Raw genomic sequence first — 22,770 nt, forward strand, 5'->3', positions numbered from 1 at the left:
TTTTTAGATATAGATGTAAATTTATTTTAAGGAGTTGGTTCACCGTTGTGGGGAGTTGCAAACCTGAGCTCTGTAGGGCAGTAGGCAGTCCAGAAGCTGGGGCAAGAGTTGATGTTGCAGTCCTGAGTCCGCAATGTGCAGGGCAGGTAGTAGGCTGGAAACTCAGGCCGGACGTCTATGTTACAGTCTTAAGGCAGGCTTTCTCCTCCTCTGGGAGGTCTCAGTTTTTGCTCCTAAGGTCTTCAACTGATTTGATGAGGCCCACCCACATCATCAAGAGCAATCTCTTTTACTTAAAGTCAACTGACTGTAAAGGTTAATGACATCTACAAATACCTGCACAACAACATCTCCCCTAGTGTTTGACCAAACTAAGCACTACAGCCCAGCCAAGGCTACATGTAAAATGAACCATCAAAATAGCCTGTTTTTTCTTTCTTTCTTGTAAGCAATTTACTTTGGCTGTCTTTCCAAAACACTCAATTCTGTCGCTTGTTATCCCATCCTTTACTTTTTATTTTCTGCTGCTCAGGGGATTCTTAAGCAACAAGTGGGCACTTTGATGTGAACAAAGTCTGTGTTTCATGTAAATTTGCTTTGTTTTTCCCCATTGCCTTTAGCCTATGCTTTTCTTATCTATTGAAGTTTCCTTTTTTAAAAAAGTTTTAATAAACATATATTTTTGTTCCAGGATTTCTAACTGGTTCTTTTCAATAATTACTTGTTTTAAAATCAAATCCACTTAAAAAAGTCTCTTCCCAGTGTGAGGGAAGAGTCCAGTCTCATCATCTCCTGTTTGTTTTCTTAAATTTTTGATGGTGATGATTATGGTGGGGGGGAGGGGGCAATGTTATGATTTCTATGATATTTTTGAGGATTTTAGATGTATTATTTTGGTCTTTTTCATATTGCTCTGCTGTTTCCATTTCCTAGAATGACTTCTTCCTTTGTTAGCAGGTTTTTCTTTGTTAGAGTGTTTTCTTTGTGTGCTTTGAAGTTATTTTATCTTTTTGCTAAACTCTCATCAAGTGGGATTTTCCCCTCTTCGTTTTTGTCTTTTCTCCTGCGCTCACTCTCCCTCGTTAATGGTTCTGTGTTTGCCTCTTACTGGTCCTCTCAGGTCCCCAGTTCAGAACTAAGGCCTATACTGGAGGTTTGGACTCCGTCCCTTGGGGATCTGTTAGATACAGACGCTGAGCCACGTTGGGGTGTGGACAAGTTCACAGTTGAAACACAAGCTCTGTTCTCTTCTACTTCTCTCTCCACTGGTGAACCACTGTTTGTTGTGACTTTTCTCAGCCTCTGCTCTTGGGCAGGGGATCCCCACTGCTACCCCTGTTTTCTCTGCAAGCTTGGAATTTGTCTCCTGCTACTTATGGGGCCCTTTCTGTCTTACTCCCACTGAAACTGAGCATCTATCTATCTCTCTTCTGTCTTTGTCTGGAACTCAGTAGGGTGATCACATTAGTCCCCACTCAATTGCATGTTTCTAGTCTATTTCTAATCCGCAAAGATGGTCATTTTATTTTTGAGCATGGTCTTATCTGTTACAAAATAAATTTTTTATTAGACTCTTTTCCTTAGGTTCACAGGAAAATGGAGTGGAAGGCACAGAGATTTCCCATATACCCCATGTCCCCACATATACACAGTCCCTGCCACTCTGAAAAAGGAGGCTGCTTTTCAAACTTATTAAGTACATTTTCAAATTGCCAAAGACTCTCCCAGGTGTCAGTTGGTCTATTTGGAAAGGAGTGCTAGTTTTTCTGGCACCTACTTACCAGGCTTTTAATATAAGAAAAGCAAGTAAAACTGTTTTGTTCACATGTGGTTTCAGAAGAATATTAAATAAGGGAACTGCATTAATTATGATGGTTTTGCTTCTTTTACAAGGAGTATTTAACCAATTTTCTACTGAGTTTGTATAAACTGGAAATCATCTTATCATTAGTGCATACTCTACAATTAGAGCATTTTATGCCAAGCGACCAGAAAAGCTATAATGTGTAAGAAAAGCATGGTGCAAAGGAAATGATAAGAATCATTAAGGAACAAACACTTTTTAAACAATTTTTTTTTTAATTGTTCAAAATATTACAGATGTGCCCTTTTCTCCCCATTGACCTCTTCCACTCCGCACCCACTCACCTCCCCAGGCCTTCACCACACTGTTGTCAGTGTCCTCGGGTTATGCATATAAATTCTTTGGTTAATCTCTCCTCCCCCACCCCACCACCTTCCCTCTGAGAATCGTCAGTCTGATCCATGCTTCCATGTCACTGGATCTATTTTGTTCATCAGTTTATTATGTTCTTTAGATTCCATATATAAATGAGATCACATGATGTTTGTCTTTCTCTGCCTGGTTTATTTCACTTAGCATAATATTCTCCAGGTTCATCCATTCTGTCCCAAAAGGTCTGCTTTTTTAATGTACAAAATATATCTAAGGGTTTAAAAAACTCTTAAGACACAGCCTATTAGCTTATTAGTCAGATATCAGTTCACTTTTAGGACTAAAGTAGAAGTGTATTTAATATATTAGAGGATTATAGAAAGTAGAGGTAAGAAAAAATGGCACTAGTTTTAGATATTTCATCTAATTTATAATCATCATAAAGAGCATTTCACCAAGAAAAGAGTCCTTGCTTTGTTCAGATAGGCTCTTTAATTCTTACCACCTGTGAACGTCATATGACCATCTCTAGCTCTACTCCATGGAGTTGCCCTTTCAGCTGCCATTATCATTTTTTTAAAAAAAAATATATCTTTACTGATCTCAGAGAGAGGAAAGGAGAGGGAGAGAGAGAGAGAGAAAGAAACATCAATAATGAGAGAGTCGTTGATCGGCTGCCTCCTGCACACCCCCGATTGGGGATCGAACCCGCAACCTGGGCAGGTGCCCTGACCGGGAATCGAACCCCAATCACCTGGATCCTAGGTTGACACTCAACCGCTGAGCCACGCCCGGCCGGGCCCATTATCATTTTTAAAAAATAAGTATTTATTGATGTTAGAGGAAGGGAGAGGGAGAGAGAGATAGAAACACCTATGAGAAAGAAACAGAAGAGACAGAAACATTGATCAGCTGCCTCCGGCACGCCTCCTACTGGGGATCGAGCCTGCAACCTGGGCACGTGCCCAGACTTCTAACACAAAAGTATATTATTTTACAATGACCTGGATCAAAGTAGAATCTTTAATTTTTATTGCACAACTTGACTTATTCGATAGCATGTGATTACACACACAAAAAACCCCCCAAAAAACCTGCAGTAAAAATGTTCAAAATTGAAGTTTTCATGTTTCTCTACCACTATGGGTAAATCTGTTTAAAAAGGTAAGTTGTTGAATTTTGTTATTGGAATATATTTTTGAAGATTCAAAATAATAAGAATGATCAATTTGTGGCCATGCCTTTGAGTGCTTAAAATAATTTAGTTTTGATCATATTACATTCTATGTGCTTGACATTGTCTCCACCAAAGTTAATGGAGTGCTAAGTGCATTGTTAAATATTAGAGGTTGTTGGATGTAAAAAATGGGAAATACTGTTCTATAAAGAAATGACATCATCTTGACTACAAGTGACCTAAATGCTATTTTTGTGCCTGCAGGTTTTAAATCCGTTTTATGTGTTCCAAGCCTTCACCTTAACTTTGTGGCTGTCTCAGAGTTATGTGGAATACTCTGTGGCCATCATCATCTTGTCCATCATCTCCATTGTCTTAAGTGTGTATGATTTACGACAGGTAAGAACTGAAGTCACAGTTGGATTCTATTTCATTCCTTGTTATATGAGAAGCAAAATCCATGAAATTTCCACTGACAGCAAGTACTTGCTGTGTTAAACATATGTCAAAACAAAGAAAAAAGCAAGAACTTACTTACTGTGAGATCTCAGGAGGAGGGTTGCAGGAATACTGGGTAGATTTAAATGTCTTTGGAAACTCCGATTATAGACTGAAGGCTGCAATGAATACTATATTCAAAAGGACTCTAGGCTGTGTCTGAATATTATGGGAATGAAGGCTGTGGTGGATTAATGATGCGAGCCATAGTTTTAGAAAGAGAACGATTGGCAGCATCCTAGCCATGGGTTTTAGTAAAGACTGCTTCAACTTTGTAGTGACAGAAACCAACTTGACCTAAATTAAGGAACTCGTGTAAACAATTTTTGGGTTGTTTTTATTTGGGCCTGGAGAGATCCAGGCACAGTACTCAAACAATGAATAGGAACCTGTTTTTCTTTATCTCTTCACCCTGCTTTACCAGAGTGCTGCTCAAAGTATGGTCTGTGGACTGGAGCTAGTCTGCAAACTGTTCATTATCTGTGATTTAATAAGTACTACTGAACTCAAGAGTAGACATTTATGAATTTTTTATAGTAATTTGATCTTGTCCCAACATTCAAGCCTGTGATCATTTTTCTACAAATCATGGCTTGAGAAGTGTTTTACTATATGTGGTCTTTACACCCAGAAAGAGATTCTCCACACAGTGGCAAAGATGGTCACAGCAGTTGCAGGTATATGTTCCCTGCAGGGCTCATGATGTCAGATGAAGAGAGAGATCTTCTTTACCAGTGTCCCTGTCAATTATGTCCCAAAAGTCCCTGGCTGGGACAGCAGTGCCACTTGTTTTCATCTGCCTCCAAACCCTCTCTCTTTGAGCTCCTTTAACTCAGTGTTTCAATTTTTGTTCCTTTGTCTTGTAAGATAGGTTATTTTCCTTTGTGACTAAATGTTCTCCCATAGTGACTCCAACTTAGTTTTGTTAGGAGCTGTATGTTTTCCATGCTAGCGCATTATTAACCAGAACATGGGTTTTAAGGGCTTCACATTTCTCTTCACTCCTGAAGACCCTCCTAGGTTGTCCTGCTAATTCCCAGATTCCTGTGTAATGCGAACTTCTCATTGGTGATAGTAAGTTTATAGTTTATGACCTCTCCCTCTCTCTTACCATCTTTGTTCATTATATAGCCAGTTAAAATCTTCCCTTAAAACATACACACACACACACACACAGAGTCTTATAAATCACATACCAACCCATTCTGAAATAGTATTTAGCTTAATATTACTTATAACGCCACAGCCCCTTTAGGTCTCAGATTTCTATAGCATCTTTCTAGAAAATGTTCTACTACTTCATTTAGGATTCATCAGACTGAATCATGAGGCAACTCCAAGTTTATATGGAGATTCATTTATGTATTTGTTAATTTGATTTACTAAAGAAGGATCTTACCAGGGACATTAATCTGGAACTTGTATTTTTCACTTTATAAATATAAAACGATCATCTCCCAAGTAAGCAAATACTTCTAGATCCTGTTTAAAAATAATGATGTGTTATTCCAGGCTACCATACCATGGTTTACTCAGTCATTTTATTATTTATGAAAAATGAGTTTCCTCTCCATTTTTTCTACCACAAATATGTTTAGTTCAACATAACTACAATATAGGTGTGCCCTTACATATTAGTGTGTGCATACACACACACACACACACACACACACGCGCGCATATATTAGCAAAGCAACCAAAATCCCACTTGTTAAATGAAAAGATATGTACATTTCGGATGCTAATAGATATTGATACTATTTTTTCCACATTAAATAATTTATTCTTCTATCAGCAGCATATGAGAGTATTCATTTCCACAGATCTTCACCTACATTTGGTGTTATATGTTGATGTTTAATATGTTTCAATCTATTATGCTTTTTAAAAATTGTGTCTTATTGATGTTTTAATTTACATTTTCCCGGTTACTAGAGAAAAGAGATAAATTTTCTTTGTCTGATAAAGATTTCTATTTTTTTCTATTTACTGCATCTTTATATCCACCATATATGTGGGAAGGTTTTATTTTTTAGCCTATTTTTCTTTTCTAGACTTGACTTTTATCAGATATTAAAAATGTGTCTAATGAAATATCTTTTCCTTTTCTTTATGGTTTCTGTTTTTCCTGTTCTTCTAAACATGTCTTCTCCAAAATTAGGTTTCCTCTTTTTATTATCTGTAATCCTTAAAATATTTATTTTAAAATCCTTAATGGAATTTAAACATTTAGGTTTTACATTTTAACAAAATTCCTAAATGCCTTTGCTCAAAACAGTGACTAACAGAGGAACTTCAGATTTGATGGCAGTATTGCAAGATTTCTTTAAAAAGACACTAATCCTATTAACAGTCAGTATTTGTTACTGAAAGCTGATCTGACCCAACCTGTAAGGCATCTTGTAACTATACAAAATGGGCCAGTTTCCTGAAACTGCATCTTTGCAGTTTAAATCACAAATCCTCAATAGTTGATATCTGTTTAGCTCTTTATAGTTTTCAAAGGGCTCCCGCATCCATAATGGATGTGCTTGTGTGGGGCACGGCAAACATAAAATGATACACGTACCATTGCTATACCTCTCCCCACCTGAGCAAGAGGGGAGGGGATTCGGACAGGTGAAGTGACTTGCTCATGCCATAGACCTTCGCCCCAGGTTTCCTGACTCCTCAGTCAAGAACAACACCCCATCCCACTGAGCAAAATCTCAGAGACCTGTGAGCTCCTTGGGGTAGTAAATGATTGTTTGATAATTTTATAACAGAAGCAGATGTTGGTAGGAATGAAAGAAGGAACATCTACTGCCATCCTGTCATGCTAAACAAGCACATGCTTTTAAAAATTGTAAGAAGGGGGTGTTGACAAGAGTGGAATAAAACATCTTCCTGCATCTATAGTAGCCCTAAATCATGCCACACAGAAATATTTTACCTTGTCAAAGCAAGAAACACCCTGTCCAGCCCCTTTCTAACAAGTTTGGTGCGGGTCTGAGGGCAAACCTTGACACTCAACTGTATTTCCATTGAACTGTATTGCACACTCCACTGCTGGCTCCACGGGTGGCTGCTAGAAATAGCGCTGAGAGTATCTGGCCAATACTGCTTCATTCATGACTGAGCTGGGCTCAAAAGACACCTGAGTTAATGCCGTCATTACTTATCGCTGGAGGAAATCCAGCCACAGCAAATACCAGGATGATGCATAGCACAGATGCCGAATAATAACAGTATGCAAATTAGGCTTGAAAACGGATTCCGGTCCCACTGAACAGGGACTAGAGAACCAGAGGGGGCCTAATGAAAATCAGGCAGTGAGCTTCAAAATCGTGGCAAGCACCACAACACTCGCTTTCTCCTAGCTGGGTGGTTGTCATAGAAACCTGTGTTTGTAGAGCTTCTGAGTACATTAGCTCAAAGAGGATGCTTACATTACCCTATTCCAGTGCTGCTGGAGAAGCGGAATAATTCATTTCTATTAAATAAATATTTGCTGAGGGCCTACTATGTGAGGGACTTCAGGGGATACGCAGGTGAATACGCGGTCCCTTCTTTGAACCGCCTGACTCGCAGGGGAGACCTGACAAGAAGACAGATGGCTGTAATGGAATGTGATCAGTACACTGATACAGGTGGGAACACAGAGAGCAGAGCAATTAATTCTTCCTGGGGGTGGTAGGGACTTATGGAGTGGAGGTGACATTTGAGCAGGGCTTTCTGTGTAGAATGAGAAAGAGTTTGCTAGTAGGACACTGCCATGAACATTCCAGGGAATAGCTTGGCAGAGGCGTGGAAGCTACGCAGAGTGCTAAGTCTGACCAACAAAGCCAGCTTCAGGCCAGAATGAGTTTTGAGAATTACAGTCCAGCATTCTTAACTCATGCTTTACCACTTCCAAATGTGTTGTCATCGTCTTGACTCGGTGGAAGTTACCACAGCATTGACTAAAAGGGTTTGCTAAGCAAGAAAGTAACTGAAGGAAATTTATCATGAAGGATGCTTATCTTCTTAAAGGAGACGGAGCTGTTTCCAAGCACTTTTCATCCACAGAAAAGGCTCTAGAGCCGGATGAACCTGGGTTTGATTGTCAATCTTAATTCTTAGTAAGTAAATGACTGTGGGCAACTTACTTTAACATTTTCAAATCCCTGTTTTTCTGTTTTTGTTTTGTTATATGTATGTTGGAGACAATAACCTTTTTATTATGAGATTACTTTAAAAATTTAAAAAAAAATCAAGCAGTATATTCTAAGTGCTTATAACACTGCCTGGCATGAAGCAGTTGCATAACGTTTTCAAAAGAACACTAATTTGAGTCAATATACCCTGGGTATTTCTTCTAGGAAGCCTTGGAGGTTTTGAAGAAATGTCTGATACACAAAATAGATCAGTACAATGCCATTTTAGGGCTTGAAGGGGACTTAAAAGTGATCCAATTCAATGTCATTTGTTTATAGAGGAAGCAACTAACTTATGTGATGAAATTTCTGATATACAGGTACGTAGCTGGTTAGTGGGGAAGCCTGGCCCACAACCCAGGAACCTTGACGGCATCCAGTGTTCTTGCCACGGAACACCGCAGACTTTCTCACTGTTACCCATTATTGAAGTGGCTGCCCCACAGGCGGGCCTCAGGATGTCAAGTTAGGGCTATGAGTACATGCCGAACAGTAATATCACTTCTTCTACTCAATTGGTCCAAATGATTGAAGTTTAGCTTTTCATGCAAAACTGAAGTAAATAATAAATTGTCTATAAATATTAACACAGAATTCATTATGTCCTCTCAAGAGGAGAGTTGCATAACTGTGTGTAATGTTTGTCTTAGCCTGGTGACATTGGTAATGTCAAAAATCACCCACAGAACAGGTAAAAATAATTTACTCTAACATAGAAAAGGAAAAGGTTTGTATTTGAATTAGCTTGAGCTGTGTTTAAGTACTGTTGACAGTATTCAGAACTCTTCTACTTATGGGTTTCTAAGTAACTGATATCTATACAGAGATGGGCAGTGCCTTCCAAGGATGCCCCAGGGAGGCAGCATCCCATTCCCTCTAGCTGATGGCGCCCCCTACAGTCGATGGGGGAAACTGTGTGGACAGCATAGCAGCCTCACCTCTGCCTTCCTATCTCTTGAGCTAAGAGATGCTGCCTCCGCTTCTCCAGGCTGCTTTGCTTTGCACAGGGTCGTATCTCAGTGAATTCCACCTCAGGCCAATGTTTCTGGCTGGTGTACTCAGACAACGGTTTTCCCAACAACTTCTTATTAATCATCAACACTCTCTGAGCTCTTATCATAGTAGTCCGTACTATCCAAAGGAACAATTAAGACAAGAATCAACTAACTGAAACAACCCCATAAAATAGCTATGGTTCTCTTCACTTTCAGCTGAAGGAAAGGACTTAAGCCAAATAACTTGTAAGTGGCAGCTTCAGGATTCTAACAAAGCAGTGTGACTTGACTGTAGACTTACCCAATATGAAAATCCAGCAGTTCCTAAAGGAGGGGATGACTGTTTCACATACAATTAAAACACAACCCAAGTATTCACAGACTCTTACAAGGAAAATTCACCTACAAGTCACATTCAGCTTTGATGTTTTACAGGCAGGGAAACAGAGGCACAGAGGAGGAAGTGACCCGTTTGTGATCTCATTTTCCCCAGTCTAACCATACATCCTGCAGAAGTGAAGCATCTGTGCTTCAGCTTAGCTTAGGTCCCTGGAGGGCAGTGGCTGTGCATTATTTGTCCTGGGATTGAAATAGCATCAAACTAATGAGCATATTTGCTTCTGCAAATAGAAGGTTGGATAGAGGAGGGGTTGAGGCAGGGAAACAAGAGCGTCCAAAGTTGAACTTGAGTCTTTGCTAAGAATGTTTGACTGTGACAGCAGCCTCGGTATTTACTGCATTGAGAACAAGTTGTTTTTGGGTTATGGACAATCTAATATTTAAACATTGACTTTCAATTGGTAGCAATCAGTTAAGCTGCACAACCTTGTGGAGGACCACAACAAAGTCCAGGTTACAATCATCGTAAAAGGCAAAGGTAAGTGATGTGTGTTCTGCCACCTTTAGCACCCTAATATTTCAGGGTGGAATCAGTCTCATGTATTATTATTAGTCAATGACAGAAAAGGCTTTTCTGATTGAACCCAGGACTGGGGCTAAGGTGAGGCAAATAAGGCATCTGAGATGCAAAATTTAAGAAAGCAAGGCCATGCAAATGCTGACCTGTACCTGCAGCAACCCTGAGAGTGAGAACCTTGTTGAATTTTCTACCATAGGTACCTCACATGGCTCACCCTCATCCCAGCCCTGGTTAAACCAGCCTTACCCAATGTATGGGTTACTTCAAATTTCCTCTGCCCTCCGTATTTCCCTAATTTAAATATTACTAGGTAAGCCTTCTTATGGCTTTTTGGTTTCCCTAACTAGGCATTCCAGACAGACTCCGCATCACGCACTTTAATTTGTTATCCAGAACACAAGCCTGAATGAGGCTTGTAGGTGGCTGGCTGGACACTGGTATTGGCTCCTGACCTAGCCCCGGGGGTGGGAGGCGGCCATGGCTCTCTGTGAGGGACCAGAGGCTGTAGCCCAGGGCAGCAGAAGCTGTCTGACATTAGGTCTCATTCAAAGGACAGAGTGTGCCACCGGGGGTCAGGAACTCAGCCCAAGAGAATAAGCAGCGGTAGAGGGGCAGTCTGTCTTCCTTTGACCAATGCCCTCGAGCGTCTTCTGTGGGCAGAGCACTGTCCCAGGTACGAGGATCGACGTCGAGTCTTGTGGCTGAGCTAACTCTTTGCTCTAGCCCAGAAATCAAATCCCTAATCCTGGTTCCTGGGAATTTGTGATTGAGTGGGAAGGGGCTGGAAAGGGTGAACGTTCAGGGTAGTGCTTGTCAACAGGTTGACAAGAGTTTGTTAGTCGCTTTCATTTTTGAGGAAAAGGTCAGCTAGTCATGAAAACTCTGCTGTTGTGCAGGCTTGCAGGAGCTGGAATCCCGTCTCCTGGTTCCCGGAGATGTCCTCATTCTTGCAGGGAAGTGTTCACTGCCATGCGACGCTGTTCTGATTGACGGAAGCTGTGTGGTGAACGAAGGCATGCTCACAGGTAGGCATTGCCACGCAGCGTCTTCTTTCCTGTGCAACACCAGGCCGAGTGCTGGCAAAGCAGTCACTGTATGCGCACCTGCCTTATACCCGGCCCCTGCTAAGGCACTGAGGCATGGCTGAGGGAGACACAAAATATGCAAACAGGAAACATTGCACAGTAAAAGAATCAAGACACGATAAATACTGAAAAAAGAAGTCCAATACAACATGTGATTAATTGACTGCCTCATGGGTGGGGGGCGAATTGGGTGCTTTGGATTCCGAGGAGGGTGGGATCACACTACACAGTTTGATGCACAATTTGTTCATAATATGAGGATGGTTTTCATTTCTATCCAAGCAAAACACAACTTAAAACTACCAACACTCACATCCGGCAGGGTGCAGAGATTATATCCAGCCCTGCTCTCTATAGATGGACACCCAGGTCCCAGGTGTCATTGGGAAGAGACTGAGCTCACCCTTCCGGGAAAGTAACAGGCGGTGTAACGGGTTTGTTCTTTAGAATCATATTTCTAGATGCTCACTGAGCAGGAAGCCAGATTTCTAGTTATGGTTTAAACTGTCCTTGTTCTCACTTGTACTTTGTAAAGTCCACTTGAATTTGTGCAATTAGTAAGGCACCACTTGCAGAATATTCTTTAGGCAAAAACAACAACAACAACAACAACACAGAACATCCTAGTGAGAGACGAAGAGGCTCTATAGCAGCACAAAAATAGAAACTATTTGTCTTTTGTGCTTACAAATTGTTGCATATTTCTGTTTCCAAGTAGCTAAAGACAGGAACACACACACACACACACACACTTTTTTAACATCACCTAAATGTAAAGGGAATCATTATTTTTCCTAAATTATAAAACACAAGCAGATTTCAAATTAAAAATCAGTCTGCTTAATTTAAAATTGAGGCGAGAAAATGTGGTAAACACAAATATGTTCAGTGTAATTGCAAAATACCCTTTAATGTGCTGAAATCTAACTTTCTTATAATGCCACTGATGAGGATTTGCATGCTAATCATATCCTTCATCCAGAATGTTGCCACAGTACCCAATGTGCCAGCCCCAAGCCCAAGAACTGTCCTCCTCACTCAGAGGCAGCAGCTGCCTCACATCTCCCAGCAACCTGCCAGCGAAGGCTGGCTTCTCTCACCGGTGACAGAGAGCGTGGTTGTGAGCAAACGGGAGGGCGGGAAGCAGGACTCACTCCCCTGGGCCTGACTCAGGTGCACAGTTCCTGCGTTGACTCTGAGAAACACTCAGAGAGTTCCAGAGAAGCAGAAGTGGTAAACAAGACTCTCTTTCCACAGATGTGCAAAACTGGCCTAAAGTGACCTTCAGTGGTAAATGGCTTTTTCTAGGGTCTGTTTCTGGGAAAATAAAGTCACCAGCGTTAATATCTATGTAATCTAAATACTGGTAAAAGTCAATTTCACAGACAGACATATAACACAGAAATACTTCTTATTCATTTCTTCAAGAAGCTCTAAGCACCACCATGCTCTAAATCCTTGCTTACACAGACTACATAGATCCTTCCACTCATGTGCTTATTTGTGGAAAGGATGCTGATTGAATAAACAGATTAGGGTTAAATTCCTGAAACTGAAAGTGTATTCCTAGAGCATTTGTCCACAAATGTGACTCAGGTATCTTTTCTCTATTTGCAAAATAGACCTTTACATATATAGAAGTCTTTATATATGTAAAAACAAGAACAGCAAATACTCCTAGCACCTATAGAGCAGTTTATATTTTATAAATAACTTTTATATCTCACTTCATTGTGGTATAAAACAAATTAGGCTAAGAGCTATTATAATACCCAATTTACAGATGAGGGCATTGAAGTGAAAAGAGATCAGGGCTGCTCAGCTAGCAAGTGAGCGAATTAGAATTGGGGGTGGCATTTGCTCCCAGTCGTGAGGGACCCTGGGCGTGAGGGGGAGGGTGCTGAGGCGAGCAGAGCTGCTGCTGTCGTTTCTGTGTGCCTCATCTTTGTCTCTCAACCCGACATTCCCATCTATAGCACATGCCTGTTGTAAGACCTTCCTCCCCCCCATCTCCTTAGCATCATCTTATTTCATGAAGCTCAAATATGCAAGAAAATTCACTTTATTTTATAACTACATTTAATTTTTATTTTGGCTCCAAATTTTGCCACTCTTGGAGGTGTGCAGTGTGAAGAGTCTGGTATAAGTCAGACAGTTATCCCCATCGGTTTGAGGTGCTCCAGATTCTAGTCTGGCTGCCTGATGTGGTGCAAGGCATCGTGGAGGGGGCTCTAGTCTAGGGCAGCCCTTCTTTCTGGTGTCCCCATTTCAATCTGGGCTTGGGGAACGTCCCAGGCCTTTTACCTGGAAAGGGAGGTGGACCCAGGTGCCTTTGGCTCTCAGTTTCCACAGACTCCTAGAAAGCTCCCATACCCTACTTTGGTGCAGGGCCCTGCTCCCAGGGACACACAATATCTAAGATTCCTTTGGATTTTCTCTCCACTGCCAGTCCAGGGATTTTTATTTAGCTAGAAAAGTGGCAGAAGAAAAGCATGGGGTACAGGAAGCCTTTGTTCTTACTCTTAAGTAGACTCTAAAATTCATGATGAAACCCTCTACTCAGGCCTCCAAACTTTTGTAGGAAGATCCATTCTTTCTTGGGATTCCAAGAAAACCCAAGTGCGAGACTCCTTATTGATATGTGAACAGGGTAAGAGAGACTTGAAAATCATCGTCTCTGTGTAAAATGGTCTGAGTTGAACCTTATCTGTGGAACATTACGTCCAATGACTGCCATCTCTGGTGACTGAATAGCTTCCTGCCTGTTTCCGATAAAGTTGGTTGTGTGTGCAGAATCTACTCATTAATATTAGTCTAATTATAAATTGTGGATTAATTTTCTATGATCCAAAGGCAGAAAAACACTTGTGATTCTATAAGTATCTGCCTTTGCAAAGGCTGATTTAAAAACAATGTGACACAGCAATTTGGAGATTTGTCAGATTCTATCCCTTTTACAAAGCCATTTAGAATGCAACTGACAAATCCACACGATGAGTGGATATCATAACTGTTCTAAAGGAAAGGACTTACGGATAGTGCTTGGATAAAGGAATTTCCTGAAGAATATGCAAGACCAATATTAAACATTTTACTGCTTCTTGCACCTTCGGATGTATTAAATGCACCATGGTGGAAAACTAGTTTTGAAAAACCAATCATAGAAAAACCTGGGTAATTGTTTTTTTTTATCAATCTAAGCATTCAGCAAAAATATGTATTTTGAACCTGTTACATACCAGTAGGGAAAATGAAGAATATAAAAAGTTATGCATGTCACAGTCCTTGCCCTCAGTTATTACATAGAAGGAGAGACAGAACCTAAATTTGGATAACTATAAATCAATATAATAGTATCCTCAAATTAGAAATAAGACATGCTTTCTTGTTAATTAAACATTTAGCAAAAGACTAATGGAATTTAAATTCATTCTAGTGCTTTTTAAATCTGACAGCCAGGAAGTATTATTAACATTTTTATTTTGTCTCTGAAATGTATCTTTTTGCACTCTGAGCTAATTTGCCTTGTATCTTAAATATCCCATTCCACAGCCATCAGAAAGGAGAGGAATGGTACTGGCAAAGGATGGGAGTCAGTCATGACAGGATGTGCAAGTGGCCTGGTTTAGCTGGAGCTGGGGTAGGGAACAACAGCCAGTGAGGCTCAGATTGTGGTGGCTTTGACAATCCAGCAAAAATGTTTGAAGTTTATTAGTAATGACAATTGGAAAGCCTAAGGAGTTTTCAGAAAAAAAATGAGACGATAAAAGGGGTCTTGGATAGGCTTCATCTGGAAGTGGGGTGCATCACCCTCCTACAAAGCTCCTAAAAAGCTCCTCGTGATAATTTCCTAAGTGTTAAGAGCACTAGGAGCGTCTTTTGTTCCAATGAGGTGACCCTGGGTGAGCTCCTGGATGGACCAGAAAGACCAAGTCATAATTAGAAGCTTGGAATTTTCAGCCATCCACCCCCATCCTCTAGAGAAGGGAGAGTGGCTGGAAATGGAGTTGATAATTGATTACGTCTATGCAAGGAAACCTCCATACAATCCCAGTGGTACAGGGTTCAAAGAGCTTCCAAGTGGGTGAACACATCCACTTGTGGGAGGGTAATGCACCCCAACTCCTGCAGTAGGGACCCTCCATACCTTACCCTGTGTGTCTTCACCTGGCCATTCATCTGTATCCTTTATCATATTCTTTAATACGCTGATAAATGTAAGTATGTGTTTGCCTGAGTTCTGTGAGCCACTTAGCAAATATAATCCAGTGTCCCACACCTTGCATCGCCAGCATCCCTAAGAACAGTCATCTGACTCAGTGGATGGGCATTCAGACGGGCTAGCTGTGGTTGTATACTTTCTTGAAACTGTTGAGCACCAGCTCTAAATAACTAGAGCTCACACCGAATCCAAATGCAATCTTCTTTAGGAGAAAGTATACCTGTCACAAAGACGCCATTGCCCCATACGGAGAATACCATGCCCTGGAAATCCCACAGCTCGGGGGACTATCGGAAACACGTGCTTTTCTGTGGCACGGAAGTGATCCAAGTCAAGCCCTCTGCGCAGGGCCCAGTGAGAGCAGTCGTTTTGCAAACAGGTTAGTCAGTTCCACTCTCATAAACTTAGTCTTTGATTGAAGGTGGGGGAGCTGGATTGGGGGAAAGCTTGTTTGTGATTACGGAGTTTGCCACATTCTGGAAATAACAGCCACACTCGTTCCCAAGCAGGCCCTTATTATTCTGAGCTGCCACCATTGTCCACCGAATGCTTCTTGCTAAAGCCCTTGTAGATGGTGCAGCAAACACAGGGATAAAGTGCATGTCCTCAAAGGCAAAAGGGCGTCCTTGCTTTTCCTTGTGTCCAAGAGCTTCTTCTCTTCTCTCTGCCCACTCTGAGCACCGAGAAAACAGTTTCAACCACTATCACGTGAGGGCATTTTTCTTTCAGAGTTGCTTGCTGGGCTGTTATGTCAAGGTCCCTGCTGGACACCTCCACCCAGGTTCCCCACACACACTTCCAAGTCAAGGCATCTGAACGTGAACTCACCCTCCCCATCACTTCTTTCTGTTGACATCACCGTCTGGCTAGTGTCTTCATATCATCGTAACTCCTCGCTTTCTCCCCTACCAGATAGGGCACCACATCCTGCCCACTCCACAAACACCTCCTGAGTCCTGTCTCCCTCTCCTTCACCCCCATTGTGTCCAGGCCTTCACCATATCCTGTCTGAACTATTACAACAGAAACATGCTTTCGACTGTTCCCTTTCAACCTTCACCTCAAGTACTTTTGCTTGAATTTCGTTCAACCTTTCTCTAACCTATTCCTCAACCTATCACCAAGCCACATCTATAAAACATAACTTGAAGCAGTTTACACACATTATGCTCAAGGATTTTTCAAGATTGTTAAAATTAATCCCAGCCTTTCACATGACATCACATAGCTGACACCTTCTATGACCTGTCCCCGCTCTGGTGGTCACCCCTGAGCTGTGTTTCTTCCACCTGACCTAGTCACAGACCTAAAACACACCTTGCACTTTGATATCTCTCTGCCTTAGTTTAAGCTAAGATTCAATTGTTATACCTGATTTTTTTCAAATTAAAAACATTAAGTTTTGTTTAAAGTAGTCAGTGGGCAAGAGAACATCTCTCAGCCTGCTGATACGCAGAAACTAATGGGTGGAGATCATGGAAACCACATGATCTGAGCTTATAAAATGCTATGGTGACAGGTTAGAGGAAATTCTGCTTCTTTTCTACTAAGCCTGCCAAGCCATGCTTCAGGAGACCAGATGTTCGTCAAGTAGTGGGATTAAGGCAAGTTTCATACATATGATACTGACTCATATCTAGAATATATAGTAGTCAACCTTAGATATTAATAACTTAGATCTTAATGAATATCTACCAAGTGCTATGCACTGAGGGCTACAGAAAAAAATCATGAGGTACTCCTTGCCCTTAAAGAAGATTTATGGTGTGGTGCGGGGAGACAGATGGATTGATACCTAACTAAAACACAGAGCAGTGATGGGGGCCATATACCAAGTGTTACAGGGACTCCAAAAAGCAGAGAAAATATTTCTGATATGAAGTATAAAAACAGAACTCTGAAATGGCATTATTCGATGAAATGGCATTTTGAACCAAGCCTGATAGGATAGGAAGGATTTAGCCGATCACATCAGAGAACTGGAAAAACATGTTAATTTGTGTCTGCAAAACACAAAGGAAGTAAAGCACAGGGGTCTTCTGGGACCAGTGATGGTTAAGACAGACGTTGAGCAAGGAAGGGTAGACCAGCTTTAAAGGGACATTAAATGCCAAGCCTAGAAATGTGATCTTTATTCTAAAAAAAAATTGGTGTCCTGGAAGGTTTTGGAGCATAAAACTGAAATGACATGATCAGAGACATATATATTCAAGAACTTGCTTGCCTTGTGCCTTCCTTTGCTCTTAATTTTCTATTAGTTTCGACACATTTTTGCTTTAAAGTCTTCTTCTTTGGGAAGCTCGTCTTCTCTGGCCACCACATTCATCAGCTTCCTTCTTTCCCCAAGCCCACGTGTGAGTGGGGAGCTCCAGTGTGAGCCCCTGAAGCATCGACTCCCAGAGAAACAGAAACTGAGTTGGGCTGAGGGAATGCTACTTACTGTTTCCTGTAAATTGTGAGAAGAATAAATGTAAATACACTGTTACATCATAGCAATGCTCTTTTCATTCCATATTCAAATGACCCTCTAACCAACCCCTAATTCAATGCAAACCACTTCTGGTTTTCAGGAAACTGTATAAAAGGGCCTTACTCCACCTGTGATTATCCACCTGTATTGCAGGTTACAATACAGCCAAAGGGGACTTGGTGAGATCCATCCTTTACCCCCGGCCTCTGAACTTCAAACTATACAGTGATGCCTTCAAGTTCATAGTGTTCCTGGCCTTCCTTGGAGTTGTGGGTTTTTTCTATGCCCTTGGTGTGTACATGTACCATGGAGTAAGTACTGGGGGTAAGGCTTTTTAATAGCATAGTTTTCTCAAGGAGTTTGACCCAACTCAAAGGGTTAAATTAGGTTACCTCTGAGTCCCATTATTCTGTGAATCAATGCTGTCCAGTAGAGCTTGCTTAGATGATGGAAATACTCTACGCAATATGGACACTCTCCAGTTTGGTAGCCCTTAACTGTGCATGCTTATTGAGCACTTGAAGTATAGCTAGTGTAACTGAGGAAGTGAATTTTCAATTTTATTTTATTTTCATCAATTATTTTAAATTAATTAATTCAATTATTTAAATAATTTAAATTTAAATAGCCATATGTGGTTAGTAAAAATTATATTGGACGGTGCAAATGTAAAAAGTTGCAAAGTTCACAGCTCCTTTCACCACTTGGATGGGAATGAGAGGTTACTGATGTGTGGCATTGGTGATACCCAAGCCAAAGAGCCTCAGAGGAAATACATGTTTCTTAAGCCTGATGCGATGGGGAGGGTTTAGTTAATCAGAGCAGAGATCAGGCAGGGCATACTAATTTGAGTGAGCAAACACCAAGAAGAAATGCACACAGCTCCTCTGGCACCAGCAAGCAATTAAGAGATTAAGTCTAACAAGATAGAAGTAGATCCGATTGAAGGAGATCTTGAGTGCCATGCCTAAAAGTCTGGATTATTTGTGAGTGTTGACATAGTTGAGTGTATACATTGTCCAGGGCATACCCAACATACCATACAGTCAGTGAGTTGCCCCTGTGTGTTTTTTTTAGGTTCTGAAATGAAATACAATGTCTATTTTTACAGAGCTGCATGGTGCATGGAGTCCCACTTCCTTTTAAGCTTCAGGGTGTTTGTTTCATTTGGAGGTCACGCTCGTAATACTTGTGATGACTGGAGAGGGAAAGGTTGTCACAGTTGACCTCTCAGGCTTTTCTGGTCCTGAGGGCCTGATTCTCTTGTGAGCCGTGCTGTCTTTTCTGTGAGACATGCTGAGATGGTAGCAGTGTGGGCTCACAGGGAAGAAGAAAAGAAATAAGGATTCTAACGTGGGTATGAAACTGAGTGTGGGTGGTCTAATTACAATGCCCCAACTGGTAGCATCAAGCACATTCTGTGTGTGTGTTGGGATGGAGAGGGGTGAATATTGATGGGCAAAGACACAGTTATAAGAATTTCTAGGTGATGTTCATGCTCTCACTTGATCTCTGAATGGTCATTTCAATATGAAATAAGTCCCCAGGTTGCACATCTAGAGGAGGCCAGGTCATATTGGCATGAATAGAATGGACCCTGAAAGAGCAAGGCAGACTATCAAAGCCAGAGGGGGTGAACTTCCAGGCAATGTACCAGTTTCATCTGGGGAGCAAGAGTGTTCAGCAGAAAAATAAGCAAAAAGCCCTGTCCTGTGGACTAGGAGGTCCTGGCAGTGATGGGGAAGGAAGGTTTCTTAAGCAGGACTCAACATCCAATATGCACCAAAGCAACAAAGCTATTCGCAGACCCTATCTTCGTGTGGGTCAAAACCTGTGGAGCTGTTGGCTGCTTCTCTCTGCACCAGCTCAGGATTAGGCAGGGCTGAGTCCTTAGGGTCAAAACTCCTCTGTGGCTGGGGAAGGGAAGAGCAGGGAATGATGGATTTCACAATAAACTGAGACTGGACCAAAGATGTATCTAGCAGCCATGGCTACTGAAATTGAATCTGTGATTTCAGTACTCAAAAGAAGACCTTATGGCCAAAATTATGGTTAACTTCATAAAAACCTAGGGTATGTGAAAAATGAAATAAGCCACTCTGTGATTTGATCTTGGCCCTGCCCTTATCAGCCCTTCTTCAGACCTACCTGGAACCTTGGCTCCTTGAGAATTGGCTTGATAGTAAAACACATTGGTTACGCATTTGTGCCTTGGAGTAGGACAGACTAGAGCTCAGATCCTCACCATTTAACTTGCATGTGTCCTTGTTAAAGTTTTTAATTTTTTTAAGCCTTGGTTTCCTCATTTATTAAGTGCTTAAGGAAAAATAATGGTATTTACATCATGAGGTTATTGTGGAGTAACTAAGTAATGTGTGTAGCCTAACACAGTGCCTGTGCCAGAGTGTGTGTCCAGTGAGAACAAGCTATTTTTATTATTGGCTTCCCTGTAGCAGATAATATTTGCTGAGGTCTTAGCAGAATCTTGATCATAGTCTTCATCAAGTTGCCGTTCATTCATTGTGATGCTGAGCACCTCCTCGGTGTCAGGAACAGTGCTAAGCTCTCTGTCTAGAGATGGATAAGATAAATTCAACATGACCAAGCCACAGCTGCTGCGCCCAAGGAGTCGGTAGGCTACAGGGGGAGAGAGATTTATAATCCAAGAGTCAAGTCACTGTGCGAAATGTTACAACTCAAGGCTAGTCCCAGCGCCCTGGAAGTCCAGAGAGTGTATGGGTAGGCCAAGAAGGGATGCACACTCTTAGCGGAAGGAATGCTAAGTGGAGAGAAACCAAGCCAGGAAAGGGCACAGAGGATGTGGGGTCAGGACCAGAGCCTCCTTTGTGGTGCAGTGGGAGACAATTTGTTCATTCATCAGGCACAGCCAAGAGAACACTCGGCCCCACAGAGAGAGCTCACTCGCTGGGAATACTCTGAGTTTCTAGAGCTCCTGTGGTGTTGCAGGAGATGGTGCCAGGAAGGGGGCCGGCCTGCTCTGCTGGGCTAACCCAGATGTCCCTCCCCTCCCCAGGTCTCCCCAGGAGAAACTGCAACCATGGCTCTGATCCTCCTCACTGTGACTGTCCCTCCGGTGCTGCCAGCTGCCCTGACCACAGGCATCGTGTATGCGCAGAAGAGGCTGAAGAAAAAGAAAATCTTCTGTATCTCCCCACAGAGAATCAATATGTGCGGGCAAATAAACCTCGTGTGCTTTGACAAAGTATGAGCCTAACTTTCCGGGTTGGAGGCCAATGGTTTCAGGGCACAGCACAGCTGGGAAGGGCCTCGGATGTGCAGTCCGGTGCCCTCATCTCCCAGATGGGAGCACTGAGGCCCGAGAAGGCCGCACAGTGGGCTCGAGGGAGCTCGCGATCCCGAGTGGCCACACACCAGCCGGGCCTCGAGGATGTTTAAACATGCACTGCCTGCTGTTCAGTCAGGGCCGGGACCTCTTTCCCTTAGACTGTCCAAAGAAAAAATGACAGCAGCCAACACAATAGCCGTCTGATGTAATGAATCAAAATTATACCTATTATTTTTTGTGTGTGAGATCGGCAAAAAATATGTTTTGGTGTGCCGCAGAATTTTAGTAATTAGCTCCCGTGTGCTATGAGATGAAAAAGATTGAAAATGGCTGTTCTAGAAGCCTGTGTTACTGAGTCCAGAGGAAGTGGATTAGTCATCACATCATAAATTTAGTCCTGTGAAATTTAATATTTTTTGTTTCTATTTTGGGTTTCAAAACAATCTCTTACTGTAATAACTTCTAGGAGGGACTGGCTGTTTTAGAGCAAAAATATGAGGGGCATGTCGGTTCCCTGCAGTGCTTCATCCTGAGCTTAAGTGAACATATTCGCTTCCCCTGATCTTCTTCTAAGGAGAGGGCAGGAGTGGACAATGGCCCCACTCATGCTCTCTGGCCTACCTTTTCTCCTTCGTTTCCCAGGTTATCACGACTCAGGACAAGGGAAGGTTGTCTCCGTGCTTAGGGCCTTGGAAAGGTGGCAAAGGAGGAGTAGGTTCAGATGGGACATGCTGAACAGGTCCTGAGACCACTCCTTTCTCCTATAGGGGACCTGGGGGGACTTCAGTGTCAGCTGCCTTACGCTCAGGTGGTGCCCTCAGCTCAGGCAGGCCAGCTTCACTGCTCTTATGCAATGCTCCTGGCTTCTTCCTTCCAGGGCTTCAGTTCATTTGCATTTGAATAATCCATAAAGGCTTGGCCACTTTTTAATTAACCCACATTGGCAGAGAGCCCCATTAATGACATGTTCCTAGCTCTTGAGAAGTTCATGGTCCAGCTAAGGAAGCAGGTAAATGGAAATGCAGATAACGACAATGCAGTGAGATGCGTGCTTAATACAAGTACAAACAAAGAATCAAGGTGCAGTTACCTGCCACAGGTGGGAGGCCACCTCTGAGCTTGGCTTTGGTTGTTAGACAGAATGAGTCCTAGGCTCAGAGCCAAGCCGCTCAGAAGCACAGGAATGTGAGGGCCTGGAGCATGGGGGGATCAGGTTCATTGGGGTGTGGCTGGAATGTGGGCTATCGGTAGGGAATGTAGCTGGAGAGAAGGAGCCCAATTGCTCAGGGTCTGATGTGCCAAGTGAAGGAGTGGGGCATTGTCATGAAGGGAGTGGGAGCCCTTCTTATTCTTTAAGAAGACCAGTGACATTTCAATAGGTGTGTTTTAGTCATTACAATGGGAGAACTGGTAAGAAGGGATAGAAGGGAGATAGGGCTGAAGCAGGAGACTATCTGGGGGCAACTGAAGAGCTCACTCATTGCCTAGACCAAAATTGGGGCAGGAATGGAGAGTAGTGGACAAACTGGAGAGACACCATGTGCAGACTTGACAAGTCTTCATCCTTAGTTGGAAGTGGCATAGCTCTTAGATCATTCTATTCTTTTTTTTTTAAATTTATCTTTATTATTGAAAGTATTACAGATGTCTCCCCCTTTTCCCCCCATTGATCCCCTCCACCCGCCATCCCACCCCCTCTCACTCCCCCATGCCTTCTCCACACTATTGTCTGTGTCCATAGGTCAT

The 22,770-nt window shown here is 42.2% G+C and overlaps 1 protein-coding gene across 1 annotated transcript in view; it reads left to right on the plus strand.

Annotated features, from left to right (window-relative positions):
- Positions 1 to 22,770, plus strand: part of ATP13A5 (ATPase 13A5) — an 83,095-nt gene that overhangs the window by 15,847 nt on the left and 44,478 nt on the right. The window contains exons 7-12 of the mRNA XM_016200131.2: positions 3,618 to 3,752; positions 9,826 to 9,898; positions 10,837 to 10,965; positions 15,456 to 15,626; positions 17,871 to 18,028; positions 20,752 to 20,940. Of these exons, the coding sequence (XP_016055617.2) occupies positions 3,618 to 3,752; positions 9,826 to 9,898; positions 10,837 to 10,965; positions 15,456 to 15,626; positions 17,871 to 18,028; positions 20,752 to 20,940 (855 nt within the window). The remainder of the gene's footprint in view (positions 1 to 3,617; positions 3,753 to 9,825; positions 9,899 to 10,836; positions 10,966 to 15,455; positions 15,627 to 17,870; positions 18,029 to 20,751; positions 20,941 to 22,770) is intronic.

This window comes from Miniopterus natalensis, chromosome 6 (assembly GCF_054644295.1).
Source record: "Miniopterus natalensis isolate mMinNat1 chromosome 6, mMinNat1.hap1, whole genome shotgun sequence".
Taxonomy (NCBI): domain Eukaryota; kingdom Metazoa; phylum Chordata; class Mammalia; order Chiroptera; family Miniopteridae; genus Miniopterus; species Miniopterus natalensis.